Raw genomic sequence first — 25,518 nt, 5'->3', positions numbered from 1 at the left:
GATGATGGCGAGTCGTAAAAAAAGTAATGATTCGTCTCGATCCGTATCTAAAAATGCGAGGCGTCACGTCGGAGAGGTCATGTTTTCGTCATCTTCATCTTCCGAAGAAGAGGTAACAACGGGATGTCGGAGTTGTAGAAATACATCGAAAGAATACTTTGCTAGGAATCGTACTGAGACAGAGCCTCAAACAGGTTAGATTTAACCTGGTATTTGTCAAAAAATTTAGCTGATAATTAGCTTAATATTTGTTGTTTCTTATTTTCTACAGGGCAAAATACGTCGAGGATTGAAGAGAATCCCTTTAGCTTTAAGCATTTTTTAAAAAATGGTTCACAAATAAATTATCAAAATGCTGGAGCTCGTCCAAAAGTTTATTCATCTCCAACACAGTATAATCTAGAGAAAAGTTCGGCTGTTTATTCTCGTAATCCAACAGAATTACCAGACTTTGTGCAAGATCATTTGGTCATAGAACAATATTATCTAAATCATGAGCCCAAACAACAGACAATTTCGGATGTGGATAATCTTCCTGATTTTGCATTAAACAGTGTAGAACAGAGGCAAGCTCGACTTAGAAATGAATCAAAGAAGAACGGATCTAGTGCTTCATGTGATCTTTCGTTTGATCTAACTGGAAATTTGGACAAAGCAATACCTCAGAGGAATCAATCTTTACCAAATACAAGTTGTTTTGCCCATTTAAATTTACCTGTTTTTGCTAGATCTAGTATAGGATCTACTGAAACTTCAGAACCATTAGGTATTTGTAAAGTGATATGTTAAAATTAATTATTAATCATAGCATGATTTATGTAGGTTGTTTATTTATAGTATCTCATTATTTAGGGTTTCCATTAGATTTACCAATATCTACAGTTGAGCCTGATCCTGAGTCGAATGTGATTATAAGAGATTGTTCTCACTCAGGGGCAAGTGAACCAAATGTTCCAAAATCTTTACCAGACTTTTTAAATGATGGTCCTATTCATAATAGGACAACATTATCAACAGAGTCTGGATCTATTCCAAATAGTGCAGAGACTACAGAAAGGAGGGTATGAATAATGTTGAATTTTAAATTATGATATATTTATTATAATTTTTATAATTATAAAATATCGATTTTTTTTGTAGTTACTGCTGGAAAATGAAAGATTGCGGCAGGAATTAGAATTAGCTCAAAAACAGATTAATGAGAAATCGGAAAAGTAAATTTTCAAAATTCTTTTATCTCTAATAATAGAATATATTCTCTAATTTATTTATACAATGTCTGTTACAGGATTCAATTATTAGAATCAGAATTGGTATCTAGAAAAGAAGTGGATCATGAAGAGACAATCCATCTTGAAAAAGCAATGGAGCAAGTTGAAGATAATCTAAAACGTAGTACAGTGAGTACAAGAATATTTTATATATCTAATTTATGTCTATAATATATCTTGTTTCTATAGAGGAGAGCGGTAAATGCAGAAAGTACTATTTCAGCATTAAAAAAAGAGATTAAATCTTTAACGGTTGGTATAGATTTTCGTCTCTTTTTAAATATCTTATAGCGCACTTGATTATTAAATGAAAAACATAATGTTAATGCAGACAGAGATATCATTACTCCGTTTAGAAAACAAAGAGCTTAGAGCTGGGTTTGCGGCGGGAAATACAAGCGAATATGGTTCTTCAAACATGAATCAGACAGCAAAAAGACTAGCAGGTGATTTAAGACATGCTGCCTCATCAGCAGAAGTGTCTTTAAGGTAAAAAGTTATATTTCAACAAGATTTCTAAATTAAGTAGTTCAAATAATAATATATATTGGAATCGTTATAGACAACTAATGTCTGGCGTGGACAATTTAAGAGTACTAGCTTCAGTACTTGAAAATATGAATAGGATAGAAGACCGGACCAAAGATTTTCTACCAGATTTTGATGAAGATAATGCTGCTGGTCCTGCACTTTAATACATTCTTGTGTACATCTTTTTCTGCATACTACCCTTGTTTCACTTCTATGGCATGTATCCCAACCTGTGTTAATAAGTTCCTCGAACTCACGTAATTGCGTTGAGTACCCGTTTTGGAGTCGATTAGTGATTTGATTCGATTAAAAAGCACGATATTCATATCATGTTTGTTGTATCTTTATGTGTTAATAATAGCTCTTGAATTTCGACTTATATAATTCTAGGTGTACGACAATTATATATCGTCCCTGCTTGGCAAAGCATGACCTTTTAAGTGTAATTTTAAACCTTAGCAACAAACATGAATAAAACAATAGCTTAACCGTGATCTGTCACCATGCGGCTCCGAGCAAAGAAAAAGCTGAAGATTTTAACTTTTATATGTACGTTTTGACGTGAAGCTATAACGGAAAACACTGGTTGGGATTCAATGCATAATTCCAACACAATTGTTAAAAAAAAAACAATATTTTAATAGTTATTGTAACAATGTTACGTGTACAGTTTCAAATTACATGTTCCGTTTCTTTGTAAATGTTGAAACTATCAGTTAAACAATTACACCTCAAGCAGACAAGATTCTTTATGTATTTTTCTATTTAAGGGGGTATATGACTCTTGAGTCTTAGAAGCATGAATCTCCTTTCAAATAAGGTTGTTATTATGCGAATTGACGAATGTTTTTCTAAACAATGTTTTTGTAACAATACAATATATATAAAAAATTAAATTTTTAAAAATTATCTTTGTATATGACACACGAACGATTGCAAATGTTTCAATCTAAAGATCATACTTCTATTTACATGTATTAGAAAATTCATTAAGTTAAAAACTTCAAAACCATATGTTGTATTATAACAAAATGTTTTATCTTCGTAATACATGACATGAAAACAACTTAAAACTTATGAATTAATATTTATAAATGAAAAGTGTTTTTTTTAACATATGTATGTTGTAATAGTAAGTTTATATTTTACATCCGTAGATTATTTTGAAATGCAATAACTTGTCTATTATTATACATCTTCAAATTTCTTAATTCAATTTATTTGTCACATATTATTTGTGTGTGTAAATGACATTATATTTCAGTTAAAAAGCAGGTTTTAATTCAAGGCTTATTTGCCCCCTTAAAATTTAAATTGAATATTAATAATACTTTTCATAATGCAAGTTTTAAATTAACAGCTTTAATAATAAGTTATATGTATAAGAATTACATTGCCTGCAATGTGTATGTTTTTATTCTAGAAACACATGTATAAACAAATCATGGCAGTGGCTAATGTGTAATACAGTAAATTCAAATTTTCTTTTTAAAGAAATACAGTTCTCGATCAATGCACGTAATATTCCATCATCAAATTGCACATATACAGGAACTTAAATAATTAGTTTGTAACAAAATATAAAAAATACCAAAGTACTAAATAACAATACGAAAAATTAGTCTTATTTTACAATACCAAATGCAAATTATTTTCGCTTTATACATAAAGTATTTTTTCTAAATATCAATTATTATACTGCCATATGCATAAAGATTGAATATCTTATTATTGAAGACCTTCAAAAATACTAAGTAAGTCAGTTTGTGTTTCAGTGTGACTAGTTTGAGTACTCAACCAGGAACGACATGCACCTATTGATATATTGCAACCTGTTTCACATATCAAGGATTTTGTTTGTGTTTCGGCAGAAACAGTAGTATCCTCGAGTTGAGACCAAGGTGTTTGTGTTTGAATGTTAGATAACCCTAAATCAGTCGGTAGCATTTCATTACATGTTTGTGTGCATGTATTACTATATAATAGTTCCATATTGTCAAGATTATTTGTAGTTTGTGTTTCAATGGTAGAACTTAAAGCGAATGATCTAGTTAATGGATCTGAATCAAAAAACGATTGTGAATAAGCTTGTTCCGTTTGAGTTTCTATGCTGCTAAACTTATCATCAAAAGTTTTGTCTGTAAGCATGGGATCTGATCGTGATATGCTATTTGAGGATACAAAGGAATATCCTTCAACAACAGTCGACGTTTCTTCAGCATAAGGTAAAGTCATTAAAGCAACTGTACTCTTTGGAGTACACTGTATCAATGGATTTGTACTATGGTTATAAAATGTTTCGAACTCTGTCTGAGTAACATTATCATTGAGAACTTCAAACATGTCTTTTTCAGGTATTGTTTGAGTACCCGATGTACTCTTATCTTCCCAAAAATCTTGTAACCCATCATCATGGCGAAGTGGTAATGGACTGCTAGGAAATAAATTTGAAGCTGTAAAGTTGCTAAGATTAAGGTCTTCCTTTAACAATGTATAATCAGAATTTTGAGATACAGAATTTTTTCCATGTTTCTGAAGCTTCAGCGAATTCTTAAATGCTTGTGAAGCTTGTATCGTTTGTGTTTCCATGGACATTACATTTTGTCTAATTCTTTGAGGGACACTTGTCTGTGTCTGTTTAGATATTCCACACTTTCCATTATGATAGCAACTATTGTTAACATACTTTAATGGACTTGATATTCTTTTATTCTTTTTGCATTCATCAGTTTGTATACCAATATCTGATGTAAGTTTCTGCATTGTATTATTATTAGGATTGGATATTTTATTTTCATTTTGATTTATTGGTAGTATTGTAACTAGTTTATTTATTTCTGTTTGATTACTTGATAGAATTAATCTCACTGTTTTAGAATTTGTGCGCCTGTGAAAGTGTTAATAATTAATATAAATTGATGATATTGTATTTAAATGTGTCAAACAGTAGAACATTAAAATATTTATCTTTCATGATCAGCTTACCTCAAAGAATTTTTATATTTATCATTTATTGTATGTAAAGATCGTTTTGCATGTGTGAGCAAGGCTTCATAGGAGCTGTAAATTTTTGAACAAGAACATACAAATTCAATTCCACATACTCTCATGTGGCCTTCTTTTGCTGATTCGGTAGAGAAACTTTTTTCGCAACGAGTACATGCATACGTTTTTTTCGCATGTACTTTAAGGTAATGCTAAATATATGTCAGAATATTAAATTTCATGTCGTAATTGAAACATTGATCAATTTCATAAAAAAAGCATTGTTTTACGATGACAACACTAACCTGTTTAAGATATTTCATAGTACTAAAATGTCTTTCGGCTTTTAGAGCATAAATACAAGACTCTACCGGACAATGATATTGTACATTTTCTTTTATTGTTTTATCTAAATTTTTACGTTGATGTACTTTAAGGTCGTGTAACCGATATCTCGGCCCATTTTTAAATACGAGTCCACATTTATCACATTTTACGTTATTCGTTATGACACTAAGTTCCTCCGGTGATGGACAGATAGTTTTGATACATTTCGAAACGTTTTCTACCGGTTTTATCCTCTCCATTAGAGGTTACTTTTCTGCGGCACTTAACATGTATACAAACTACCGCCATTTAAGTGACTGGTCCAATCGATCTGAAGAGATATTTGTTTGTATTTTTCGTAATACAGCGCCACTGTATTTTATTAAATTATTATGCAAATTTTTATGTAGATAGAAACTCAAAATCCAAATTTTACTAATTAATTTTTTCTGCTTTGGAAGTAATGAATATATATATATATATATATATATATATATATATATATATATATATATATATATATATATATTATACAGAATATAATAGTAATAATAATAATGTATACATGAGTTTTATATGCAATCAATAGACACCAGCATATAGAAATACATACGTATAAGAATATTTCGAAATTTTAATATAACATCACTCTAACAAATTTCATTGTCAATCCCAATGTGTTGAAACATTTAATAAGTTGATAAATTTAATGACAAAATTCTTATATTTTTAGATGTAAAATCGTAATTATATAGTTTGTCAATGTTTAAAGATTATAATTGTATTATTTAGAAATATTATAAGGTGAGTACTTCAATTTTTAATCTTTTGGTACCTCAGTATCTAAATGGAATTCACATTTCCAAACTCGTAAATTAATGAAATAAAAATTTGACCAATTAGGTAATAACATAATAACAAAGTATGATTTATTATGTTTTATGATATTTCATTTGTGCATTGTACAGAATTTTGTACAACAGGTTAAAAAAGGCATATTACACATAGTATTACACATCGTTGAATGCTTCCAATAAACTGTAATATGATACAATTAAATACATACAACTATTCTATTCTACGTACTATACCAACGTGATAAGCGCGAAAATTGAATAACCGATAATTCCAGTGTTTCTCCATCTTTACATTCTACATTTTCGTTTACCAAACGTATGTCACCAATTATACTTCGAAGTGTGTTTAGACTACTCAATCAATCAATTTCCGTCACTTAGATTTAGCATTAATTACTTATAGCAAATTATCATAAATCATAATTAAATTTTCAAATGTCTTTATTCAGATTTCTAGAAAAATCTGGGGAACGGGACAAAAAGCCTCCAACTTCTATTACCGCGCGTACGCCTGATATCGATTTTTTAATTCACATGAATAATATTGGATATATCATTATATTTAACATTAAAGATAATCATCGCTTATACATCATGTTCTTATAATCTACCTTATTTTATCTGTTAAAAGATGTAAATGCATTGCAGTATAATAAAATACTGGTCAGAAAGAAACGATGCGCGAATTTGGAAGTGCAGCAGCTTAAGGTCGTCGTACGCTGGATCGACACAGTCTGCTCTACTTCTACCACACAGCAGGCCGTGCTATATATATGCACGACACACATTCACATCCATATAGCTGCTTTCTCAGCCCAACTAGCAGGGTATAAGCGGCGCTGCTCGCTACATCGTCAGCTACTTGTCACTCGGTCTTCGGTAGTCATACGTTAACCGAACATCGTATTCGCAGTGTTTTTTTATTGTATGAGTGTATACGTAGAATTTCTCGTCGAAGACAAGGCCGCTTAATTAATTCTCATCGAGACGAAGCCACGAAAGCAATATAAATCACACGGAATTTGCGATTTGTGAGCAATTTTATTGTGCGTGTTTTACCTACCAGCACATCGAGACTAGATCCTTTGACGTGCCTCGGATATTAAAAGGGTTTCGCGATCCTTGAGGGTAGGATATTTTTCTCAGAGATTCTGTACAAGTGTGCATTCACTTCCTTATTCATATTTTGGAAAACGTAGAGATTGGTGTAGGTTTATATGCATTTACCGAAAAAATCTCCATTATTGATTTGGAGCAATAAGTACCGCGTAGTTGTATGCCCGTGTTTGATTATAAATTGCTCGAGTGCATTACATCGCTGATACTAAACAATACAATAATTGTGTTTTCGACTAATTAAGTATTTATCTCAATAACAGATATTAATCGTATATAATATATGGTTCACTTTTTATCTGATTTTTATTATCGTTTATTAAATAGGAAGCTTTTCTTTGATATTCCTTGTCTTTTTCCTTTTGTGATAACACGTGTAAAGTATTCGTTGTAGGTACGTTGGTATATCTTCCATCGAAATTAAAATGTCGTTTTTCCATATAAAGTAACAAACTACTTTGACTGTAATGTAATGTAGTAGTATACATATGTATGTAAGTAATGCTATTAGTTTCAATGAGCATCATTTAAATTTAAGTCAAAGTATTTTGCAATTCCGATTAAACTAGACGAATAATTATTTCATTTAAGGTAATCTTCGAGATATTTACTATCTGTACATGCTTCTTTAGGAAATCGATGAAGCTCTTTTGTTTAATTTAAAAGTAGGTTAGTAGCAGTCGTAAGCATTATCCGGTTAAGTGTCTTTGCCGGTTCTTTCTAGATTCCATTAAACTTGACGGAAAAATATCTTCTTAAAATAATCGATACGTTACATGTCGATTGTTTATTAGAAACAAGTATTTAATTTCTATTATATGATCTATCAAGTTAAATATTTATAGATATCGTAAACAATAAGTGTCGCAAGACCATTTAAAGAGGACAATATTCATCCATCTCTACTGAATACAATATCGTTCTACCCACTGTCAGGTGTTGAAATTCTTCGAATCTTCTAGCAAGCGTGCCAACTTGTACATTCCAATGAATCTACTAAAATTATTATTGTCTTTTTTGCCATTGGTTATTTGACAATAATTAAATTACCAAGGATCTTCAGAAATGCATTCGTTTGACCTTCGCGTGACTGGGAACCAGCAGATATTTAATTTCCTCACACATACACATACAACTATAATATAAATACTATATCGACGGTGTGCTAGAAGAGTGACACATTTAAAAAGTCGTCAATCGAAATATTTGCAAAAATTAATTTTAAAAATAAATTATTTTCTATGATTAGGTAAAATTATTTCGTAACTTTATTTAATAAAATTATATCATTTAATGTCATAGTTCAAAAAGCTGTCTTAATTCTTTCTTTAATAGTAAAGCATATACAGGAACAATATTTTATTAAAAACCCATAAAATTCACGGAAAATCTTTTGTTATCAAATGATTCAATAATTAATAATCTTTTATTTCAAAGTTCTTGTTTCAAGCCAATTTTGTAATTTTACTTATTTTGTGACTCAATTTTAGATATCGGTCATTTTGGTACCACTCTTCTACTAACTTCTAGTAGAAATCAATGATATGCAATACATGAGTACATACATAATATTCGGTATATATTCAATGCCAACACGTTTTGACAGGAATTCATTCGGACCATGAGCTGTGTGTTTCCTTTTTTCGAAACCGTAAAACCGGACTGACGGATAGTAACGTATATTGTTAAAGAGATATTGCGAAATCCTGTCTCCAATAAGAATTTTGATTTTAAAATAAGCGACATACAAAATCGTCGTGGCATATATCGTCGATAATTAACGAGCTAGGAAACAAAAAAGAAAAATAGAACGTGGCTTAGAAGAGATGAAAGACACAGCGAGTAAGAAATACGAAAAACTTTTCGAAGATAATGAACTTGATGCTGCCGCCGCAGCTACTGACAAGGAACGCAACGAAAATGTACCGGTGAAAGAGGTAAGAATTATCCCAGATTATAATAATATCGCATTATCGAATTTACAGCATTGTTAAACAATCCCATGCAATTTTCTATTTATCTATTTAATATTAATTATTCTTTATAATGTATCTTTTCCTTTAACTATACTATACGGCATGTGTGCGCTGTTTTATTTTGTAATAAACAAGGTTTAGTCTTCAATATCATAGCTCTTCCTTATTAAAAAAGGAACAATTCTGAGTGACATTCTTTATATTTTATTATTAGAAGCATAAGAAAGAATTAAAATGAATTGTAAACTTAGAGTGTGAAATAAAAAATTGTTTAGAATACGTTAACATGAAAAGTTCATTGTAACCATTATGTCTTCAAATGTTTCGCTATCGATCGAATATTTAACCTGCCAACAGCACCTTCTGGAGCTCCTATTGTTACCTGATTTCATCTACGAGTAATCTTTTTCTCATTTCGTTGTTGAGATATGTCATTTTTATGTTTGTTAAAAAAGTTCATTGAAAACAATCGTATCTATAACGTATCTATACATTTTTTCTTGGATGGATTATCTAACACATTGAAGATAATGAGAATTACCTAACTATTAGTGTAGAACAGATGGTATTGATTGTGAATGGTAATTTTCTAACGTTAAAACACAGGCATGAAGCAGCATTTTGAAATGTTTGCAATGATAGTGTAGGCAGCAAATATTCTGAACATGTTGACCTAAGGTAATAAGTGTAGCAATGTGGCCTTGCGCATTCTATGGAAAACGGATCGATAATTGCTAGAATGGAAAATCGAATATTTACAATTTGTACAATATTTTAAAGTTGATGTTGCATGGAAATTTTTTACAGCCAACAATTAAAATTCTGTTTCTCTTGTTACTTTGTAAATTGTATATTTGAAATGAGTACTTATAAATTATAGATATAATTATATGTTATATAAATGTTAGTTCCTGGAAAAGCAATTCCCCCTTTCGTAATTTAGGAATCAGATCTTACAGTCGAAAGTATTGGAACGTTATTTCAGGCACAAACTGCGTAGTACAATACTTTCAAATACGATAATGGAAAATACATATAATAGGTATATATATTAATTAGTTATCGTAAACAGGTTATTATTATATCTATATATAATAGATAAAACATTTATAAAAATTATATATATTGAGTACAACCATTTGTAATATTCAGTAAATTCGTAATACTTGATAGAGTAATTCATTTTGTACTAATATCCTTAGATCATATTTGAAGTAAAGTAATAATAATATGTAAATTATATATTCATCAATAGTTTCGTGAATTTTTCAAGGTTAGAAATTGTGGTTAATCATATTTCAATGTCTTTACCTTACAAGATAACATTATCTTTGAAAAAATCTATCGTAAAATATGCTTATTGTATAAATGTTTTGTCATTTTTGCAAATATATTGCACCCATTTCTGTGTTAGATTGATACGCCCTATAATACAAACAGAATGCAAGGTACACGTGTCACCTTACTAAACGTCGGTTTGACACTGATGATTTTATTTTACATTTTTCAAGTGCAAATAAATTAAATGCAGTTACAACTTCATTATGTACATATATTTATAAACAAGATATTATTTATGTTTATATTTTTTGTATAAAGATATTTTGTAGTTCCTTTGATGTATACTGTAAAATGTGGAAAACCCTTAATGGGTTTAACAATGCGTCATCAATATCGGCAATATATATCTCGGAGTAGCAAGTGTTTTGATAGTAAAAAAGATAAATATTTTTGTCAAAAAGACAATGTGTCTAGTTTTATTAAATTTGTTATCTGTTACTTTAAAATGAACGAAAGTTCGTGATAAAGGTTAGAAAATCGTTTTTATATCTGTTAAAGTTGGGCGAACATTTGAAAAATATTGAATAGAAAACATATAGTTTTTATTTTTTAAGGGGAAAGATCAAACATCAGAAATGTGGTTAACAACAGCTGAAGCAGCCAGCCTTGGTGCTGAGGAAGTAGCAGCTAGATTACATGTTGACATAAGAACAGGTCTTTGGTGGCAGGAGGCTGATCATCGAAGACAATTAGTTGGCTTCAATGAATTCAGTGTTAAAGAGGAGGAACCAACATGGAAAAAGTATCTTGAACAGGTACTTGAAGGGTTTTCAGTGTATTATTTAATTTTAAATTAATATGAATAATAAAATATAAAATTTATTGTATCCTTTTCTTTTTGCAGTTTAAAAATCCTCTAATTCTGTTACTTCTTGGTTCTGCCTTCGTTAGTGTATGTATGAGGCAATTTGATGATGCTGTCAGTATTACAGTGGTAAGTTTATCATAGTTCCTGTCAGCGTGATATTTCTCAAATTACATTTTAATTAACATTTACACTGATAAAGTATATCTCTTCTTAGGCTATCATAATAGTAGTGACAGTTGCTTTTGTACAAGAATATCGTTCTGAAAAATCCTTAGAAGAATTAAATAAACTGGTGCCACCAACTTGTCACTGGTAAGAAAATTTGTAATATTTATCAAATATTTGTCCAATAAAAATTATGTAAAATTATATTAAGTATAGTAAAGATAAAAATTGTTGATAACATTTATTTAAATTAACATTTCCTCTAGAAATATGGTCTTTGGAGGATATATTAACCCTTTGTATGGAGTATTACTTTGCTTTCTTAAAACAGAAGATATAGTATCCAATTCCAATCAATAGATTAATAAGGTGAAATTCCCTCCCCTTTATTTAGAATGTCCAATTTTAAAGATGCACAGTTCTAGGTTGAGAATGGAAGTTAAACTTTTTAATTTAATTTTATAATATACAACAATGTTTTAAAAGGTGTTAGAAAATTTTGATATCAAAATAATTCTTTGAATATTTTTTTACAGCTTAAGAGAAGGCTGCGTAGAAACATTTCTTGCTCGCAATTTAGTTCCTGGTGATGTAGTTTACTTAAATATTGGTGATAGAGTACCTGCAGATATCAGGATATTTGAAGCAATAGATTTAGCAATTGATGAGAGTAGTTTTACTGGAGAAACTGAACCAGCACAAAAATCAACAGCTCCATTACTTAAAACTAATGGATTAACAACAAAGAGAAATATTGCGTTTATGGGTACATTAGTGCGTTGTGGCAATGGAAAAGTAAGTTCTACTAAATTTCAATGGGTTCATAATGTAGCAATTATGTAAAATTAATGTAAATGTATAAAAAATATTCTATAGGGTATAGTAGTGAATACAGGAGAAAAAAGTGAATTTGGAGAAGTTTTCTCAATGATGCAGGCCGAAGAAGCTCCAAAAACACCACTTCAAAGAAGTATGGATATTTTGGGTACTCAATTATCCTTTTACTCATTCTGCATTATTGGTATTATTATGCTTCTTGGCTGGATCCAAGGCAAAGCTATACTCGAAATGTTTACCATCAGTGTGAGTTTAGCAGTAGCAGCTATACCAGAAGGTTTGCCTATTGTTGTAACTGTGACCTTAGCATTGGGTGTTATGAGGATGGCTAAAAGAAAAGCCATTGTGAAGAAATTACCAACAGTGGAAACATTGGGTAAATATATGTGCAACAGAGTTTCATAATCATTTATCAAAGCTAGACAAAGATATATAGGTAGTATGTCGTCAAATGCGTAGGTTGTGTAAACGTGATATGTTCTGATAAAACTGGTACAATTACGAAGAATGAAATGACTGTAACCATTCTGATGACATCGGAAGGATACATAGCTGATGTTACTGGAGCTGGTTATAATGATAAAGGAGAAGTACGAATTCGAAAATGTGACAACATGGATCTTGCACGTACCGCCATCAGCAACATGTTGGAAGTAGGATGTGTTTGCAACAATGCTATACTGCAAAATGATACTTTACTTGGTCAACCAACGGAAGGTGCGTTGATAGCGGTGGCAATGAAATACGGAATGTACGGAGTTGCTGATAGATATCTACGATTACAAGAATATCCATTTTCATCCGAACAAAAAATGATGGCTGTAAAATGTACTCCCAAATACGGAGAGGTAAATAACAATTTGTTAAATAATTCTTTAATTATTAATACCATTTATATTAAATATTTTTATTATATTTTTGTAAATATATGTTACAGAATAAGCAAGAAATATATTTTGTAAAAGGTGCTTTGGATAAGATTTTACCGTTATGTACCAAGTACTCTATGAATGGTCAAGTACATTCTTTGAATCAAAAGAAAGATGAAGAATTTTTAACAGAAGCTTATGATATTGGGCAACAAGGATTAAGAGGTACGTTTTAATGACGATAATTTCAATTTCTTTACTTGATATTTTTTAATATATTTACAGTAATTGGATTGGCACGTGGTACATCGTTGCAAGATCTAATGTATGTTGGTCTCGTTGGTATATGCGATCCTCCACGACCACACGTTCGTGAATCTATAACGACTCTTATAAATAGTGGTGTTAAGGTAAAAATGGTTACTGGCGATGCCAAAGAAACTGCATCCGCAATAGGTACAACATAGATTTATTGGATTTTTTTATAGTTTGTAAAGATATTGCAAGAATAATGCATTGTAACATATTTTTTTATTTTAGCAAGTATGATTGGGTTAGATGTACTTCATTCGCGGCTAATCTCTGGAGATGAGATTGATTTAATGTCCGAACATCAGCTAGAGCAATGTATCAATAGCGTTAGTGTATTTTATCGGGTTACGCCTAAGCACAAATTGTGTATCGTAAAAGCCTTGCAAAGGGAAGGAAATATAGTGGGCATGACAGGAGATGGTGTGAATGATGGAGTTGCTTTGAAAAAAGCAGATATAGGCATAGCCATGGGTAAAAATGGTACTGATGTTTGTAAAGAAGCTGCGGACATGATTTTGGTGGATGACGATTTTGAAACTATTATGTACATATTAATTTCTTCTTTAATAATTCTCAACATTTTTTACATTCACTTTACTTTAATTGTATATATCTTTTAGTGCTGCAATTGAGGAAGGAAAAGGAATTTTTCATAATATACGAAATTTTGTAAGATTTCAATTAAGTACCAGCATAGCTGCTCTATCTTTAATTGCACTTGCTACTTTGATGGGTATACCAAATCCGTTAAATGCAATGCAAATTCTATGGATTAATATTATTATGGATGGACCACCTGCTCAAAGGTAATGTAGAAATCAAAAGAGTTCTCTATGATACATTAGACATATTTATATATTTAATTATTTGTTATAGTCTTGGCGTTGAACCAGTTGATAAGGATGTCTTAAAACAAAAACCACGCAACACAAAAGAACCAATGATCACTCGACAGCTTATTATTAATGTATTGTTATCGGCTACTATTATTATTATTGGTACTTTGTGGGTTTATAATAACGAGGTACGAAATTTATTGTAAAGAACATTCATGTTTTATAAACTTTATAACTTTCCTCGTGTCCTGTTTTTATTAGATGACGACTGATGGTAACACTGCAAGGGATACAACCATGACATTTACATGTTTCGTTTTCTTCGATATGTTTAATGCTCTAAGTTGTAGATCGCAGGTAAAAAAAAGATAATGAAATTGTTTGACATTGTAATATATATTTTCCATGAATTAAACATGTCATAAACATTTCAGACCAAATCAATATTTACTATTGGTTTATTTAGTAACAAAATGTTCCTGGTAGCCGTAACATTATCAGTAATAGGACAGATGCTAGTGATCTACTTTCCACCGTTACAACGAGTTTTCCAAACCGAAGCTCTTTCGGCAGTAGGTGCGTATTTTAAACGAAGCTTTTATAATATTTCATCTTTATTTTTGAACTTTTGAAGGAAATATTTGTTTCTGTTTTCAACAGATATCTTGGTTCTTGTTGGAATCACGTCAAGCGTTTTCATAATTAGCGAGATAAAGAAATTAATAGAAAGGCAGCTGTATAACCTACGAGCAGGTACACGATATTATAATAAATCCGAAATGGATTTTGTATGACAGTTACAGTCTGCCGAAGATAAGGCGGACAAGGATCATTTGGAATAAAATACCCAATACACATCGTACGGGTAGTAGTCATTCGTTTATCAATAATATCTCGCTATACACTCGACTATGCTTGCACATTTGTAAACTTGTATGTGCACTTGTCACGGAACGAACATTTTCTGCGTCTAACTAAACGCGTTTAACTAAGATTTAAAATGACTGCGTTTTTTAACCTTTACAAATTTTTCTGTCTTTCTGATGTACGATACCCGATTTCTAGACGCTAGAATCTAACCGTTTTCGTCTTCACGGTGATTATATTGGACACGTCATAGACTCTAGAAATGCTATGCACATTCCACAAATCTTTCATAGACGATCAATTTTAATGATATTACTCGTAATTGTATTTGTAGCAATTTCTGCATCGATTTATCATAATATTCTAATGTCTAACACATTTTTTCATTCATCTGACTAACGAAGTAATTTGTCTTTTGAGATAAATACATAGACTCGTTTCTACTTTCGCGAACTCGTATTGTCGAACGAAAAGATTCATAACCCGCGGCGAAGAAACATAATGTTTACATGTTTACAACGTAATTAAGCATATCGATTGATTGCATTTAAAAATACAATTGGTTATGATTGGGAGAATAAATGATCTTGTAATGTTCCTTAATTCCATAGCGTGACTCGATGTGTTTCTGATAGCAAGAAAAGATGTAAGGATATAATGCAAAGTATTGAAAGTTACATATTGTATGTTATTATTGTACAACATAGAATATATAAAATCATTTTCTTGTAATCCGAAGCAATATCGTGTATGTACTATATGTCATTTCACAAACGGTCACCCTATATGATAATAATCACAACTCATAGAATGATTATTAACTAGATGTCTTAATAGCGTAATTTAATATTCCTTTTCTTAATGAATTCCCTCAAGGGCGCTGAAAGTTTTGTATTGATACAGATCTGGTCCTCCATAACCATAGAGTAATTTTCCCCTGCCATTTTCATCATAGTATGGGTAGCGATATTTAGGCCTATAAATAATCAGTTAATAATTAATAAAATCTTGTGATTGCACTTATTTTTAAACAAAAATCGATGCATATGTATTTTACACCTTTAGACGATTATTTCCTTAATGATATGTATGTAATATTACAAATTGTAATTTAGCATGAGATCATTGTAATCCTTTTTACAACTGTGTAACAGCGAACCATTGTTTACCTCCTTTCAATATGTTTAAAACATGAATTTATCCTCTTTGTATGTTTCTTTAATCTCTTACCGTTCAAAATACTGGAAATTAGGTGCCTTTGGTTGAGCTATCGTCGCCGCGGTTTCAACGATTAATCCAAGTAAACAGGCAACGATTATTGTCGCAAAGATCATGGTCGTCCACTGAAAGTAGGTCAGTTCGTATTAGCGTGTTGAAACGAAAATATGCGAAAAGGTATCCTACATTTATCGTATACATATATCTTAGATGAATCTATTAAATGTTTCATAATAAATAGTACGAAAAAGAAAAAGAAATGAGCATCGTTTTATGTGGCACGTGCACCGTAAACAGGTCAAGAAGTACCCACTTTAGACCTACTTTAGCCAAAGATTACATATTCCTTGAATCCTTTTTAATTTACTGTAAATGTTTACACAAGCATAATTTTATTTACGTATGTATCTTTACTTGCACATTTATCTTTATTTTTATTTTGAAGTTTTTTAGTTAGTTTACTTACGGGAGCGCGTCTTGCCATTTCGGTGACCGCAGGGTAATACTTTCAATTTGCAGAACGAAAAGCAAATTCGTCACAAAGCGTAACACTAGATATGCGAGTGTCTTTATTCCAACGTATCGTTTTTCATCGAAATATAAATAATGTAGATTATTTTAATTGAGAAAGAACGAGAGGAAGACGATACTACGGCCCGTACGATCGGTCTGTTTCCGTTTTTCTGATTCTACTTTTAGTTTGCCTTATTCCGAAGTCCGTTACTATGCTTCATTCCGTCCCCACTTCGCCTTTTCTTTGTATGAAGTGAAAGTCGTACATTTTACATACGCGCACCTGCTAAGATTGCGACGAATTGAATTTTTACGCACTACTGTTATTTGGAATTCGTCGAAAGTCGATTATACAATTGACAATTGACGAAATTCCTTGAAAAAAGCATGACCTTGAAATCTAAATAAATATACATACTTTTAAAGCAGAATATATTTTTTGAAATAAAAAGGAAGACGAAGAAGAATTGTATTTAAGTATAAAGTATAATATATTTAAAAATATTATATACAAAATAGAATACTATTTATCCAAGTTAAATACTTGAAAGAAAAATGTTTATTTTTGTTTTACTAAAATACACTTGATTTTTTACAACAATTAGCGTAATCAATTTTACTTATAAGATAGTTTTCATTCATTTTTGATATATTTCTTTTTGCAGATTAGCGATTTCCTATTAGTTTTTACGCAGATCTTATTGATGGCTCCTGGATTCCGACTCCCATACCGATCTTTGCTATTGCGATCTCTCCATGACGACCATTTTCCTTCTCGTATCTGATTCTTCTCTGTTTCCCATCTTCTGGATCAAAGTCCCATTGTGTTTGCTGCGCAACGATCAATATACGATTATTCACTTAATGCAAGTAATCATACCATTCTTAACTAGATTTTCTCAGAACTTTTATTTTAACCTTGATTTTCTGTTTCACAGAATGTTATACTTGCCTCGTGGATGAGCGGTATCCCCGCTATGTTATACTGAATTAGATCGTGAATAAATGAGAAAATGCTGATGCCTTCGGCGACCGATACGATTCTATCAGCGTTAAGCAGCAAGACAAGAAAAATCGAAATTGTCTAAAATGTCCAAAAATTTATCGATGTAATTTAATTCTAGTTCTATATGCATAGAATAGTATATAATAAACGCGTATTCTTGCATGATTATTTTGTAAATTATTATTCTTTATTTGAGCATGTTCAATCAGTATAAGAATGCTTTATACTAAATTGTTATGTAAATGTAAAATTCACAGTTTTTATTTTTGTATATCATTAATCTTTGAGCTATAATTTTATATTTTCTTCTATGTATTCTATTACGTTATATTTATTTAATTTCTCAATGTTTTATTCATATTTCTTTTGTGCCTACAAAAAATTAGAAAGAAGATTAGCAACGAACGACGATATTAGTAAATTTAATCTATTTATACAAATGTGTCATCTTTTTCAAGCTATTACGAAACTTATTATTCTGCGAATTCACTCGTATCGATTATACGACTTAATTTTGAAACACGTCATGCACGAACGTAACTTATCCCTCTTATTAAGTTCAAGCATGCGTTCAAATATAAAATAATTCCAATAATTTCTCTTATTTCTTCCCTTGTAAATAACCACAGAACACAAGTTTTACATCTCTACTACTCATTCTAACTGATTATTAGCTTTAAAACTACTTCAGAGAAGGAACTACAAAAACGATCGAAAAATCGCTGTTTGCAATTGTATAGTAAATTGTAACTACCAAACTACGAGGGAAATCCATGTTGTTCCTCTTCGAGGTGGTCACGTAGGATCACGTTGACGACAGCCTGATTGATGATATCGGAATGAGTGCGGAATATCAACTAACTCTGCTCAGAAGGATACCGTGGAAAAGAAATCAGTTGGTATATCGTGGCAGTCTGGCGCAATGCAATCAGTGAAAGTAAAGAAAACCGATGTCGAGGAAGGAGGCGCGAATCGTTTGAAGAACAACGCTACTGCTCAACGCTTCGACGATTGACAATTCTATCACGAAAAAATCACAATGTATTCTATGCACGAAATTTTCACCCACTCGAAAGACATAAAGGTGAGTGGGCACCATGAATGATGGGATATTGCTTTCCCTGTCTTCCTACCTGGAGGTTCGATAAAAGAAAATGCGCGCGAGCCACGCGTTAATATTAATCTGCGCGGTAAGTGGGTCTACGCTCGTATATATCGATCGTGATCTACAGTAAAAACTTATCAAAAAATCGTTTCATGATTGTTTTATTGCATGTACAGCTGTGCATAGTAGTCCAGTGCGATGGAACTGTTTCAACTCGAGTCGCTAGGACACTTCCGTTTGGCTTGTCTCCCTCGAGATGGATGGCCACGATTCGTTCGCTATGGTCTAGTGGAAGATTTTGGGAATGGCCAAGAAACGGTGTGGATGGTTTTCTGAGACTGGTAGCTTCTCCGGACACTAGGAAGAAGATGATGATTGAATTCAGACCAGAAGATGGGCCTCGTGCCTCGTTTGATTATCAGAGACGCTATGGCTATCGAGGACAACGACTGATTGAATTGCTTGGTTCTGGTTTCCATCCGGATGATGTGCCTTATCAAGAACCGTTTCCTGCTTCCGTGTTGGTACCTCCTCCGCTTCCCTTCTAATTGCTGTGTATTTTATCAATTTTTATGGATTTATATGAAGCAATACGAAAGCGATAGAAAATAGAAAGGAGTGATTAAATGTGTTTCTCAATCAAAGTGAAAAATGGAATCAGACAGCCAGGATTTTAATGTAGTCTATATGAAGACCGGTGTCACTGTTCCTCCAGGTTGCTTGCCATTTGTTTGCTGCTGTATAGAAATTGAGGAGTGCCTGAAATCAATGATATTGTGTTTTAAATGTCCTGTTTTTGTAATGGAAATCGGATTTTTTAAGTAGATGTACCTTCGATTCGACGTCTCTCCAGGGCTTTGCGTACTCGCTGCTGATACAACCGTCTGGGAAGACCAAGTGACCTCCTACGGCTAGACCGATGTTTATATAAGCCTGTCAAAACGTGGAAAATGTTAAACGAACTATTTAGAATTAAAGATTATAGAAAAGGCATAAGTCATATTCTTCTTCTGTAAGAAAGCAATTTTTAAATTCAATCCTTCAACTACTTAATGCACATGCTCGTGACACGTACGATATATTACCCTAAGTATTTTCTAATTTAATTAAATCCAGGTACTACGATATTTTATATTAAAATATATATGTATTTTAGCCTTTTTTTTATTATAAAAAGATTTAATTGTTTGCGTTACTAAACCAAAGAAAGATTTGTGCGCGAAGGAGTTAGTGTACTGTTCTTTTTTCTACAAAAATAGTGCATTTGTTGCCAAGTCTTACATTTTTTAAGGTTGTTCTACATTTCAGTTATATATTTCTTTCAGCCACCAAATAGTATAAACATCAGAAAATTACTAAAAATAGACTTGTCATATTTCTTCCTTGTGATCTTAGATTGTTAGCAATATTACAAGACGAACAGATAAAGAAAGATGGTGAAATAGACACGGGAAAAAATGTAAATAAAAATGTACTAACCGGATTATTGAACAAACTTGGTGGAACTACTTGATCGCCATACTGTTCTTCATCGACCTTGAGCGTGATTCGATCGCTTTTCCATTCCAAATCGTACACATGATAATCATCTGACCATAATTTCGTTGAAGTCTTTTTAGGAAGCATTAATCGATTATCATGTGGAGAATGTTGGTTTATGGTCGTCGCATGAGCTCCAGCTACAAGAATGTGCCCGCTAATGTCGTCTCCTTTTCGCGTTTTGAGGAATGGATTTCCGTTTGAATGAGCCACTATGATGTCAGAATAGAGCGGCGAATTTGGTGTACTTTCGTTTATGTTCTCTAGAGTGAGTACTAAAATATAACAATGAATTATACACCATTTACTAAATTAAATAATCAATCTTGATAATTGAATTTTTTAAAATAGTGACACACAGTACAGTACAGAGCATCCCATATCCGTACTAATAAGGAGACAAAATTGTCCGGATAGTGAAATCTTCGACAAAAGAAAAAAAAATCGCTTTTCTCAAAATAGAGATCAAAAAAATTGTTAATTTGTTTCAATATTTAAGGATTTCATATTTCTCTGGCTGCTAGAAGCCATTGAGGTCTTTTATTGAATTATTTATCATTTATTTGTACATAATCCTTGTCTCGCGGCTTATGATAGCTTCCGGTTTGTACAATACATTCCGCTTTTTCTACAATACATTCTGGTATCTATATTAAAATATATCTATGACTGTCTATATCTATTTGTTCAATTTTCAGTATGTATCTCAATTTTTATATGTTTATGACACATTTGTCACTCATAAACTATATATCGTATTTTGGCAAGTATTTTTCGTAGATGTGAAAATAAGTCATATAATAATATACACATTCAGTAACATATGTCTACGTACATGGTACGTAACGACAGTTCGGATGCAAGAGGCTCTACTGTTTATTAATTGGTATATTTAGCAGTTAACAATTAATTAGCGAAATATCATAACTATATAAAGATCCACACAATTTACGATAGAACTCACAAGGATATAACCAGTCACCACGAGGCAATTTGGCACGGATTTGAATGCGTCCGTGCTGGAAAGCGAACGATGACTTGGTATTTAATCGTCCTGATATAACAGGCGGTAAAATGTACGCTGCAAATGCATTTCGTTTGCAATCATCGGTATTAGCTACGCCTGTACAGCTAAAGAGACATTCAAGATTTTTAACATGACGATTATGATTCATTATGATTGACTTTGTGATAATTAAATTTTTACCTCGTCAAGGTCAGATTTCCGTTTGTAACGAAGTTGTGACCAAACTTATCATTGGTGAAAGTTGGTTTAATATGCAAAATACCATCTTTGACTTCCACGTTGTCGCTATTCTTCATGTATACGACAAATTCATAATTCTAAAATAAAACAATAAATTTTTAACTGTCTTAATTCGATTTTATCTATGTTATTCCTTAACATATTAGATTTATTATTTCTAGAGAGAACAGAATACATGTTACATGTCTTCTCCTATCTTCTTTAATAATTTAAGTCTATCTATAAATTCAAACGTGGTTAGTGTATTTACCGGAATGCCAGAAAAACGCTCGAAGTTCGTCCAAAGATTCGTATTAAGAAAATCGAAATTTTCTTCGAAGATCGTTTGTCCCGGACAGATAGTTTTTCCTTTCGTCTGCTGATTTATGGAACTACCTTCAAAGATTTTAGTCTGCGATGGTGTCGAACAGGTGATGTTATCTGCGGTACCTCCGTCCACTGGACTTCCATCGTAATTGTAAAATTCTAAAGACAGAAAGAGTAAGATGAACAGTCAAAGTTCTACAGAGGAACAGTACCAAAATCATTTCTTGTATTTTCAACAAACCTTTGACTTCATATTGTTGGTCAAGTAAATTATAACCAAGACCTTTGTAAACGACATGGAGCCAATAATAAATCTTGTCGCCTCGTTTTAATCTCGTGCTTCTATCTTCATATGTCCAACGGCCATTTCTTTTTTTTATGATGTCAATGGCAATAGTACCCGCTTCAAGGCTGTAGAAATCGTCGTTAAATTTTACGTGAAATGCGACCAAACTGATACCATCCTCATCTGAGTAGAAAAAGTATTTTCTTCGTCAAAAATTGTAAGTGTTTTTAGAGATTCATTAATCTCACGATATACAATTTAAAATAGTAGAACTTTGTAAATATGTATAAATATAGCTCTAAAGAGTTAAATAAGAGATTCGTACGCAGAGATTTGTTTTATCTACAATAATTTACATAATAATGAGTACTATACTTTCGATACTTATTTATATATTTTCGCCTATTATGTATATTATAGTGGTAAAATGGATCATTGAAGAAACCTATTCAAAGTACAATACAAATTTTTTCGCAGTAATTTAATTCAAAATTATCGATGATAATATTTTTTTTATATAAGCGTAATCTTGTTTATTGTTTAATATATCGTAACGAGGAAATTTCAAGTGCATCACTACTGTATCAATGTGCGTGCAATGTACAAATTAAAACGTGCAAATTCTCGATTGAGCCATCAATCAAAGATTATCACTGGAACTATCGAATTGTGCAATTCGACGCGTGAGTAATTTCTTTTGCGAATTAAAATATTACACTTACAATTGTTATATCAAACGCAAAAAGGGTATTGCAAGATATTTTATACGTGTTTTTCGTGTACATATAATTTTCGTACTCTTCCTTTAAACAAGCACATTCCTTTCGTTAAGCTGTAAAATATTTCCTTGTTCCTGTTCACCTTCGACGGTTACCTCTATCAACCATTTCATTTGAATAATTTTTAGAGATGCACCGACTAAGTCGACCAATAAATCGTCTTTCAAGGCTATTGCCGATTATTTTCAGACACGTGTAAACCCAAGCAGAAAATTGTTTAACTTTTTTTTTATTTTTATTCTATTATAAAATTAAGAAATTATGACCAAAGTTTCTAGTTAATTGGTATTTATTTAGTTTATGTATCTGTAAGTATATTTAATTACTTAGGTTATTTAATTAATTTAATTAATTAGGCTAATTATTAACCTGTGTTAATTATGTACCTGTAAGTAAATATACTATGTTACTACATATTGAAAAATGTTAAAATTATACTAATGACGAAAAAGAGAGAACATTGTATTTTTATTTCTATGCTTTAGCAAGATGCCTTAGCACTTAAGCCAGATAATCGGCCACAAGTCGGTACATCTCTCATAATTTAAAAAAATAACAGAACGCTAAAGTTGCATAAAGATAGTGGTACCAAGCAAATATACATATAGATAGACACCAAAAATAAGGAATCCTACTCACCTGGAATAGACATACGTAATCCTTTTGGATAAAGAGGTTCTACGCTCGCTGCTGGAGGAATATATTGTGCTGAATTTTCTTGAATTACTACGTTAAACAATAAAATGGCATTAAGAAGTAGCCACTTCGTTCCGAGAACGCTCATGATGACCACGTTCGATGATGCTGCCGGCACAAGCGATACTGAGGAGTAGAACGCTGCTGTGGCGTTTTATTAGAAACAGGTTTTTATATAAATACATACGCGTAAACGTATATTTATCTCTATGAAGCTTCCCATCTCGGAAATGATCTTCCACTCTTTCGCGGATTGGCGATTCTCCGACTGACGCTAAAAAACTCTATTCAGTTAATCGAACAACGTAAAAGTCATGAACTACAGAAGTGATTAATAATTGGTTTGATTCATTTCGTTGATTGCCAATACATACGTATATTCTTTATATTGTTGCTTCGATGAAACAGTCCAAAAATTGAAGTTAAAATTCGAACTAGTTTATATATCTTATTAATCTTTAAATATAATGCGAAATTTACTTTTTAATCTATTTTTTGTTCCAATAATTTTGATTTTCAATTGCTATTTTAATTACAGACAGCAAAATTCAGTAGGAATATATAATTACGTAAAAATGATTAACTATTGTTCTTTGAGATATTGTAATTATCGTAAATTATTAATCGTCGCTCAATTTCTTTTAATCGAGTAAAGAGAATATTTGGCTAAAGTAAGGAAATAAATTAATTAGTTTATATTACGCGATATTCTCGGTTTTCCCAGTATTTTGTAAGAGTTGAAGAATTTCTCCGATAGATAAAATGTTTCTCGATTACGATATGTATTGGTACTAATATATGTTTCTTGTCTCTATCATGTAGTAGTAAATGATTGTTGGTATCATTTCACAATCTTTATATATTCATTTCTTTTTGATGGCAGTGACATGAGAACGCTGATAAAACAGATTTAATCCGCACAAGTGAGATATTTTTATTAATTTTGCTGGTTTACTTTTTTTGTAATAATAATTCGTTTCGTAAAAGGTAGAGAAGGACTTAAAATTAATAATTTTAATTATGGAAAATACATTCCTTATGAAAACAATATTATTAACTTTAATTTTTCTCCTCAACTTCACTTTTTTTATTTTATTAAATTTTTTCTTAATTTAATCAACCTAAAATACTGACATCTGAAACATTATTAAAGAAATAACAAGAAGTATCAGAGAAAAGAATTATTGATATTCCTGTTATTTAGCAATACTTTAAAACGACCTATGGTCGACATTACGTCTAATTGTTTAACGTGAAGAAACGTGTAAAGAGAGTAAAAATATATTTTTGTAGCTCGTAATATAAAGCGCGTAGAACGCAAGAATTAAACTGCATTTAGGGACTTTTTTTTGTCGTTTAGTGCCTAATTGATTTAGTGATTAATTGACCCACCCACGATCATATAAACAGGTCTCGACCATATTCGTATAAACAGGTATCTCGACACTCATATACCTACATGATTATCTAAACAGATCTTGATGATTATATACCAAAGCCTAGGAAAAATCGTCCAAAAATTGAGTCGTAAAATATCAATATGGAAGGTTCTCGTTTTGCGCATGCGTAAAGTGCTATGAATGCTTCGGACAGAAACGGGAACATTCTACTCATCTTTATCTGCCTCGCAAGAACGTAGGCCTTATTGACCTTCCGTGTTGATTTTTTATGACTAGACACGGCTCAATTTTCGGACGGTTTTCTC

The 25,518-nt window shown here is 31.5% G+C and overlaps 5 protein-coding genes across 8 annotated transcripts; 2 read left to right on the top strand and 3 right to left on the bottom strand.

Moving 5' to 3' along the window:
• The first annotated feature begins 1 nt into the window (after position 1).
• l(3)04053 (lethal (3) 04053) lies at positions 2–2,503 on the top strand. Of its 3 annotated transcripts, none has more exons than XM_069121097.1 (8): positions 2–194; positions 272–766; positions 865–1,061; positions 1,141–1,214; positions 1,289–1,400; positions 1,461–1,523; positions 1,603–1,760; positions 1,834–2,503. In XM_069121097.1, the coding sequence occupies exons 1-8, from the start codon at positions 2–4 to the stop codon at positions 1,964–1,966; spliced, it is 1,425 nt and encodes a 474-aa protein (XP_068977198.1). In that variant the 3' UTR covers positions 1,967–2,503. The 3 variants fall into 3 exon arrangements, with proteins under 3 accessions (XP_068977198.1, XP_068977197.1, XP_068977195.1); XM_069121096.1 differs by having other exon boundaries at positions 853–1,061; XM_069121094.1 differs by having other exon boundaries at positions 838–1,061.
• On the bottom strand, positions 2,424–5,528 carry Asciz (ASCIZ zinc finger protein). The gene is made up of 3 exons (XM_069121093.1): positions 5,093–5,528; positions 4,788–4,999; positions 2,424–4,689 (listed from the first exon to the last, which is right to left on the bottom strand). The coding sequence occupies exons 1-3, from the start codon at positions 5,372–5,374 to the stop codon at positions 3,531–3,533; spliced, it is 1,653 nt and encodes a 550-aa protein (XP_068977194.1). The 5' UTR covers positions 5,375–5,528; the 3' UTR covers positions 2,424–3,530.
• Positions 5,529–6,803: 1,275 nt separating this feature from the next.
• On the top strand, positions 6,804–18,430 carry SPoCk (secretory pathway calcium atpase). Of its 2 annotated transcripts, XM_069120331.1 has the most exons (17): positions 6,804–7,099; positions 8,694–9,024; positions 10,944–11,159; positions 11,249–11,338; positions 11,427–11,524; positions 11,914–12,172; positions 12,254–12,590; positions 12,674–13,062; positions 13,152–13,308; positions 13,369–13,539; positions 13,624–13,939; positions 14,016–14,201; positions 14,272–14,419; positions 14,493–14,588; positions 14,666–14,807; positions 14,892–14,984; positions 17,768–18,430. In XM_069120331.1, the coding sequence occupies exons 2-17, from the start codon at positions 8,914–8,916 to the stop codon at positions 17,821–17,823; spliced, it is 2,865 nt and encodes a 954-aa protein (XP_068976432.1). In that variant the 5' UTR covers positions 6,804–7,099; positions 8,694–8,913; the 3' UTR covers positions 17,824–18,430. The 2 variants fall into 2 exon arrangements, with proteins under 2 accessions (XP_068976432.1, XP_068976433.1); XM_069120332.1 differs by lacking the exon at positions 17,768–18,430 and having other exon boundaries at positions 6,805–7,099; positions 10,959–11,159; positions 14,892–15,701.
• LOC138183439 (uncharacterized) lies at positions 14,672–17,060 on the bottom strand. The gene is made up of 3 exons (XM_069120336.1): positions 16,783–17,060; positions 16,329–16,441; positions 14,672–16,074 (listed from the first exon to the last, which is right to left on the bottom strand). The coding sequence occupies exons 1-3, from the start codon at positions 16,798–16,800 to the stop codon at positions 15,957–15,959; spliced, it is 249 nt and encodes an 82-aa protein (XP_068976437.1). The 5' UTR covers positions 16,801–17,060; the 3' UTR covers positions 14,672–15,956.
• A 654-nt stretch (positions 18,431–19,084) lies between the features above and the next one.
• On the bottom strand, positions 19,085–23,981 carry B-gluc1 (beta-1,3-glucan recognition protein 1). The gene is made up of 8 exons (XM_069120335.1): positions 23,757–23,981; positions 22,294–22,521; positions 21,997–22,211; positions 21,687–21,823; positions 21,444–21,610; positions 20,420–20,754; positions 19,772–19,873; positions 19,085–19,699 (listed from the first exon to the last, which is right to left on the bottom strand). The coding sequence occupies exons 1-8, from the start codon at positions 23,899–23,901 to the stop codon at positions 19,598–19,600; spliced, it is 1,431 nt and encodes a 476-aa protein (XP_068976436.1). The 5' UTR covers positions 23,902–23,981; the 3' UTR covers positions 19,085–19,597.
• Between the last annotated feature and the right edge of the window lie 1,537 nt (positions 23,982–25,518).

Source organism: Bombus flavifrons, chromosome 9 (assembly GCF_040668555.2).
Source record: "Bombus flavifrons isolate JBK064 chromosome 9, iyBomFlav1_principal, whole genome shotgun sequence".
NCBI classification, from domain to species: Eukaryota; Metazoa; Arthropoda; class Insecta; order Hymenoptera; family Apidae; genus Bombus; species Bombus flavifrons.
The sequence above is the reverse complement of the archived record's forward strand: the minus strand, read 5'-3'. Positions and strand labels throughout refer to the sequence as shown.

What these genes read in the sequence shown, in the direction of transcription:
- Asciz (XM_069121093.1), bottom strand. Translation starts at nt 5,374, where the DNA reads ATGGAGAGGATAAAACCGGTAGAAAACGTTTCGAAATGTATCAAAACT. An exon ending in CTATGAAATATCTTAAACAG is followed by an intron (nt 5,000 to 5,092) that starts GTTAGTGTTGTC and finishes ACATATATTTAG; the next exon opens with CATTACCTTAAAGTACATGC. An exon ending in AAATATAAAAATTCTTTGAG is followed by an intron (nt 4,690 to 4,787) that starts GTAAGCTGATCA and finishes ACACTTTCACAG; the next exon opens with GCGCACAAATTCTAAAACAG.
- SPoCk (XM_069120331.1), top strand. Translation starts at nt 8,914, where the DNA reads ATGAAAGACACAGCGAGTAAGAAATACGAAAAACTTTTCGAAGATAAT. An exon ending in GATGGACCACCTGCTCAAAG is followed by an intron (nt 14,202 to 14,271) that starts GTAATGTAGAAA and finishes TATTTGTTATAG; the next exon opens with TCTTGGCGTTGAACCAGTTG. An exon ending in TGTGGGTTTATAATAACGAG is followed by an intron (nt 14,420 to 14,492) that starts GTACGAAATTTA and finishes TGTTTTTATTAG; the next exon opens with ATGACGACTGATGGTAACAC.
- LOC138183439 (XM_069120336.1), bottom strand. An exon ending in AATTTCCAGTATTTTGAACG is followed by an intron (nt 16,075 to 16,328) that starts GTAAGAGATTAA and finishes GATTATTTATAG; the next exon opens with GCCTAAATATCGCTACCCAT.
- B-gluc1 (XM_069120335.1), bottom strand. Translation starts at nt 23,901, where the DNA reads ATGAGCGTTCTCGGAACGAAGTGGCTACTTCTTAATGCCATTTTATTG. An exon ending in CCAACAATATGAAGTCAAAG is followed by an intron (nt 22,212 to 22,293) that starts GTTTGTTGAAAA and finishes TTCTGTCTTTAG; the next exon opens with AATTTTACAATTACGATGGA. An exon ending in CAAGTTTGTTCAATAATCCG is followed by an intron (nt 19,874 to 20,419) that starts GTTAGTACATTT and finishes ACGTTTTGACAG; the next exon opens with GCTTATATAAACATCGGTCT.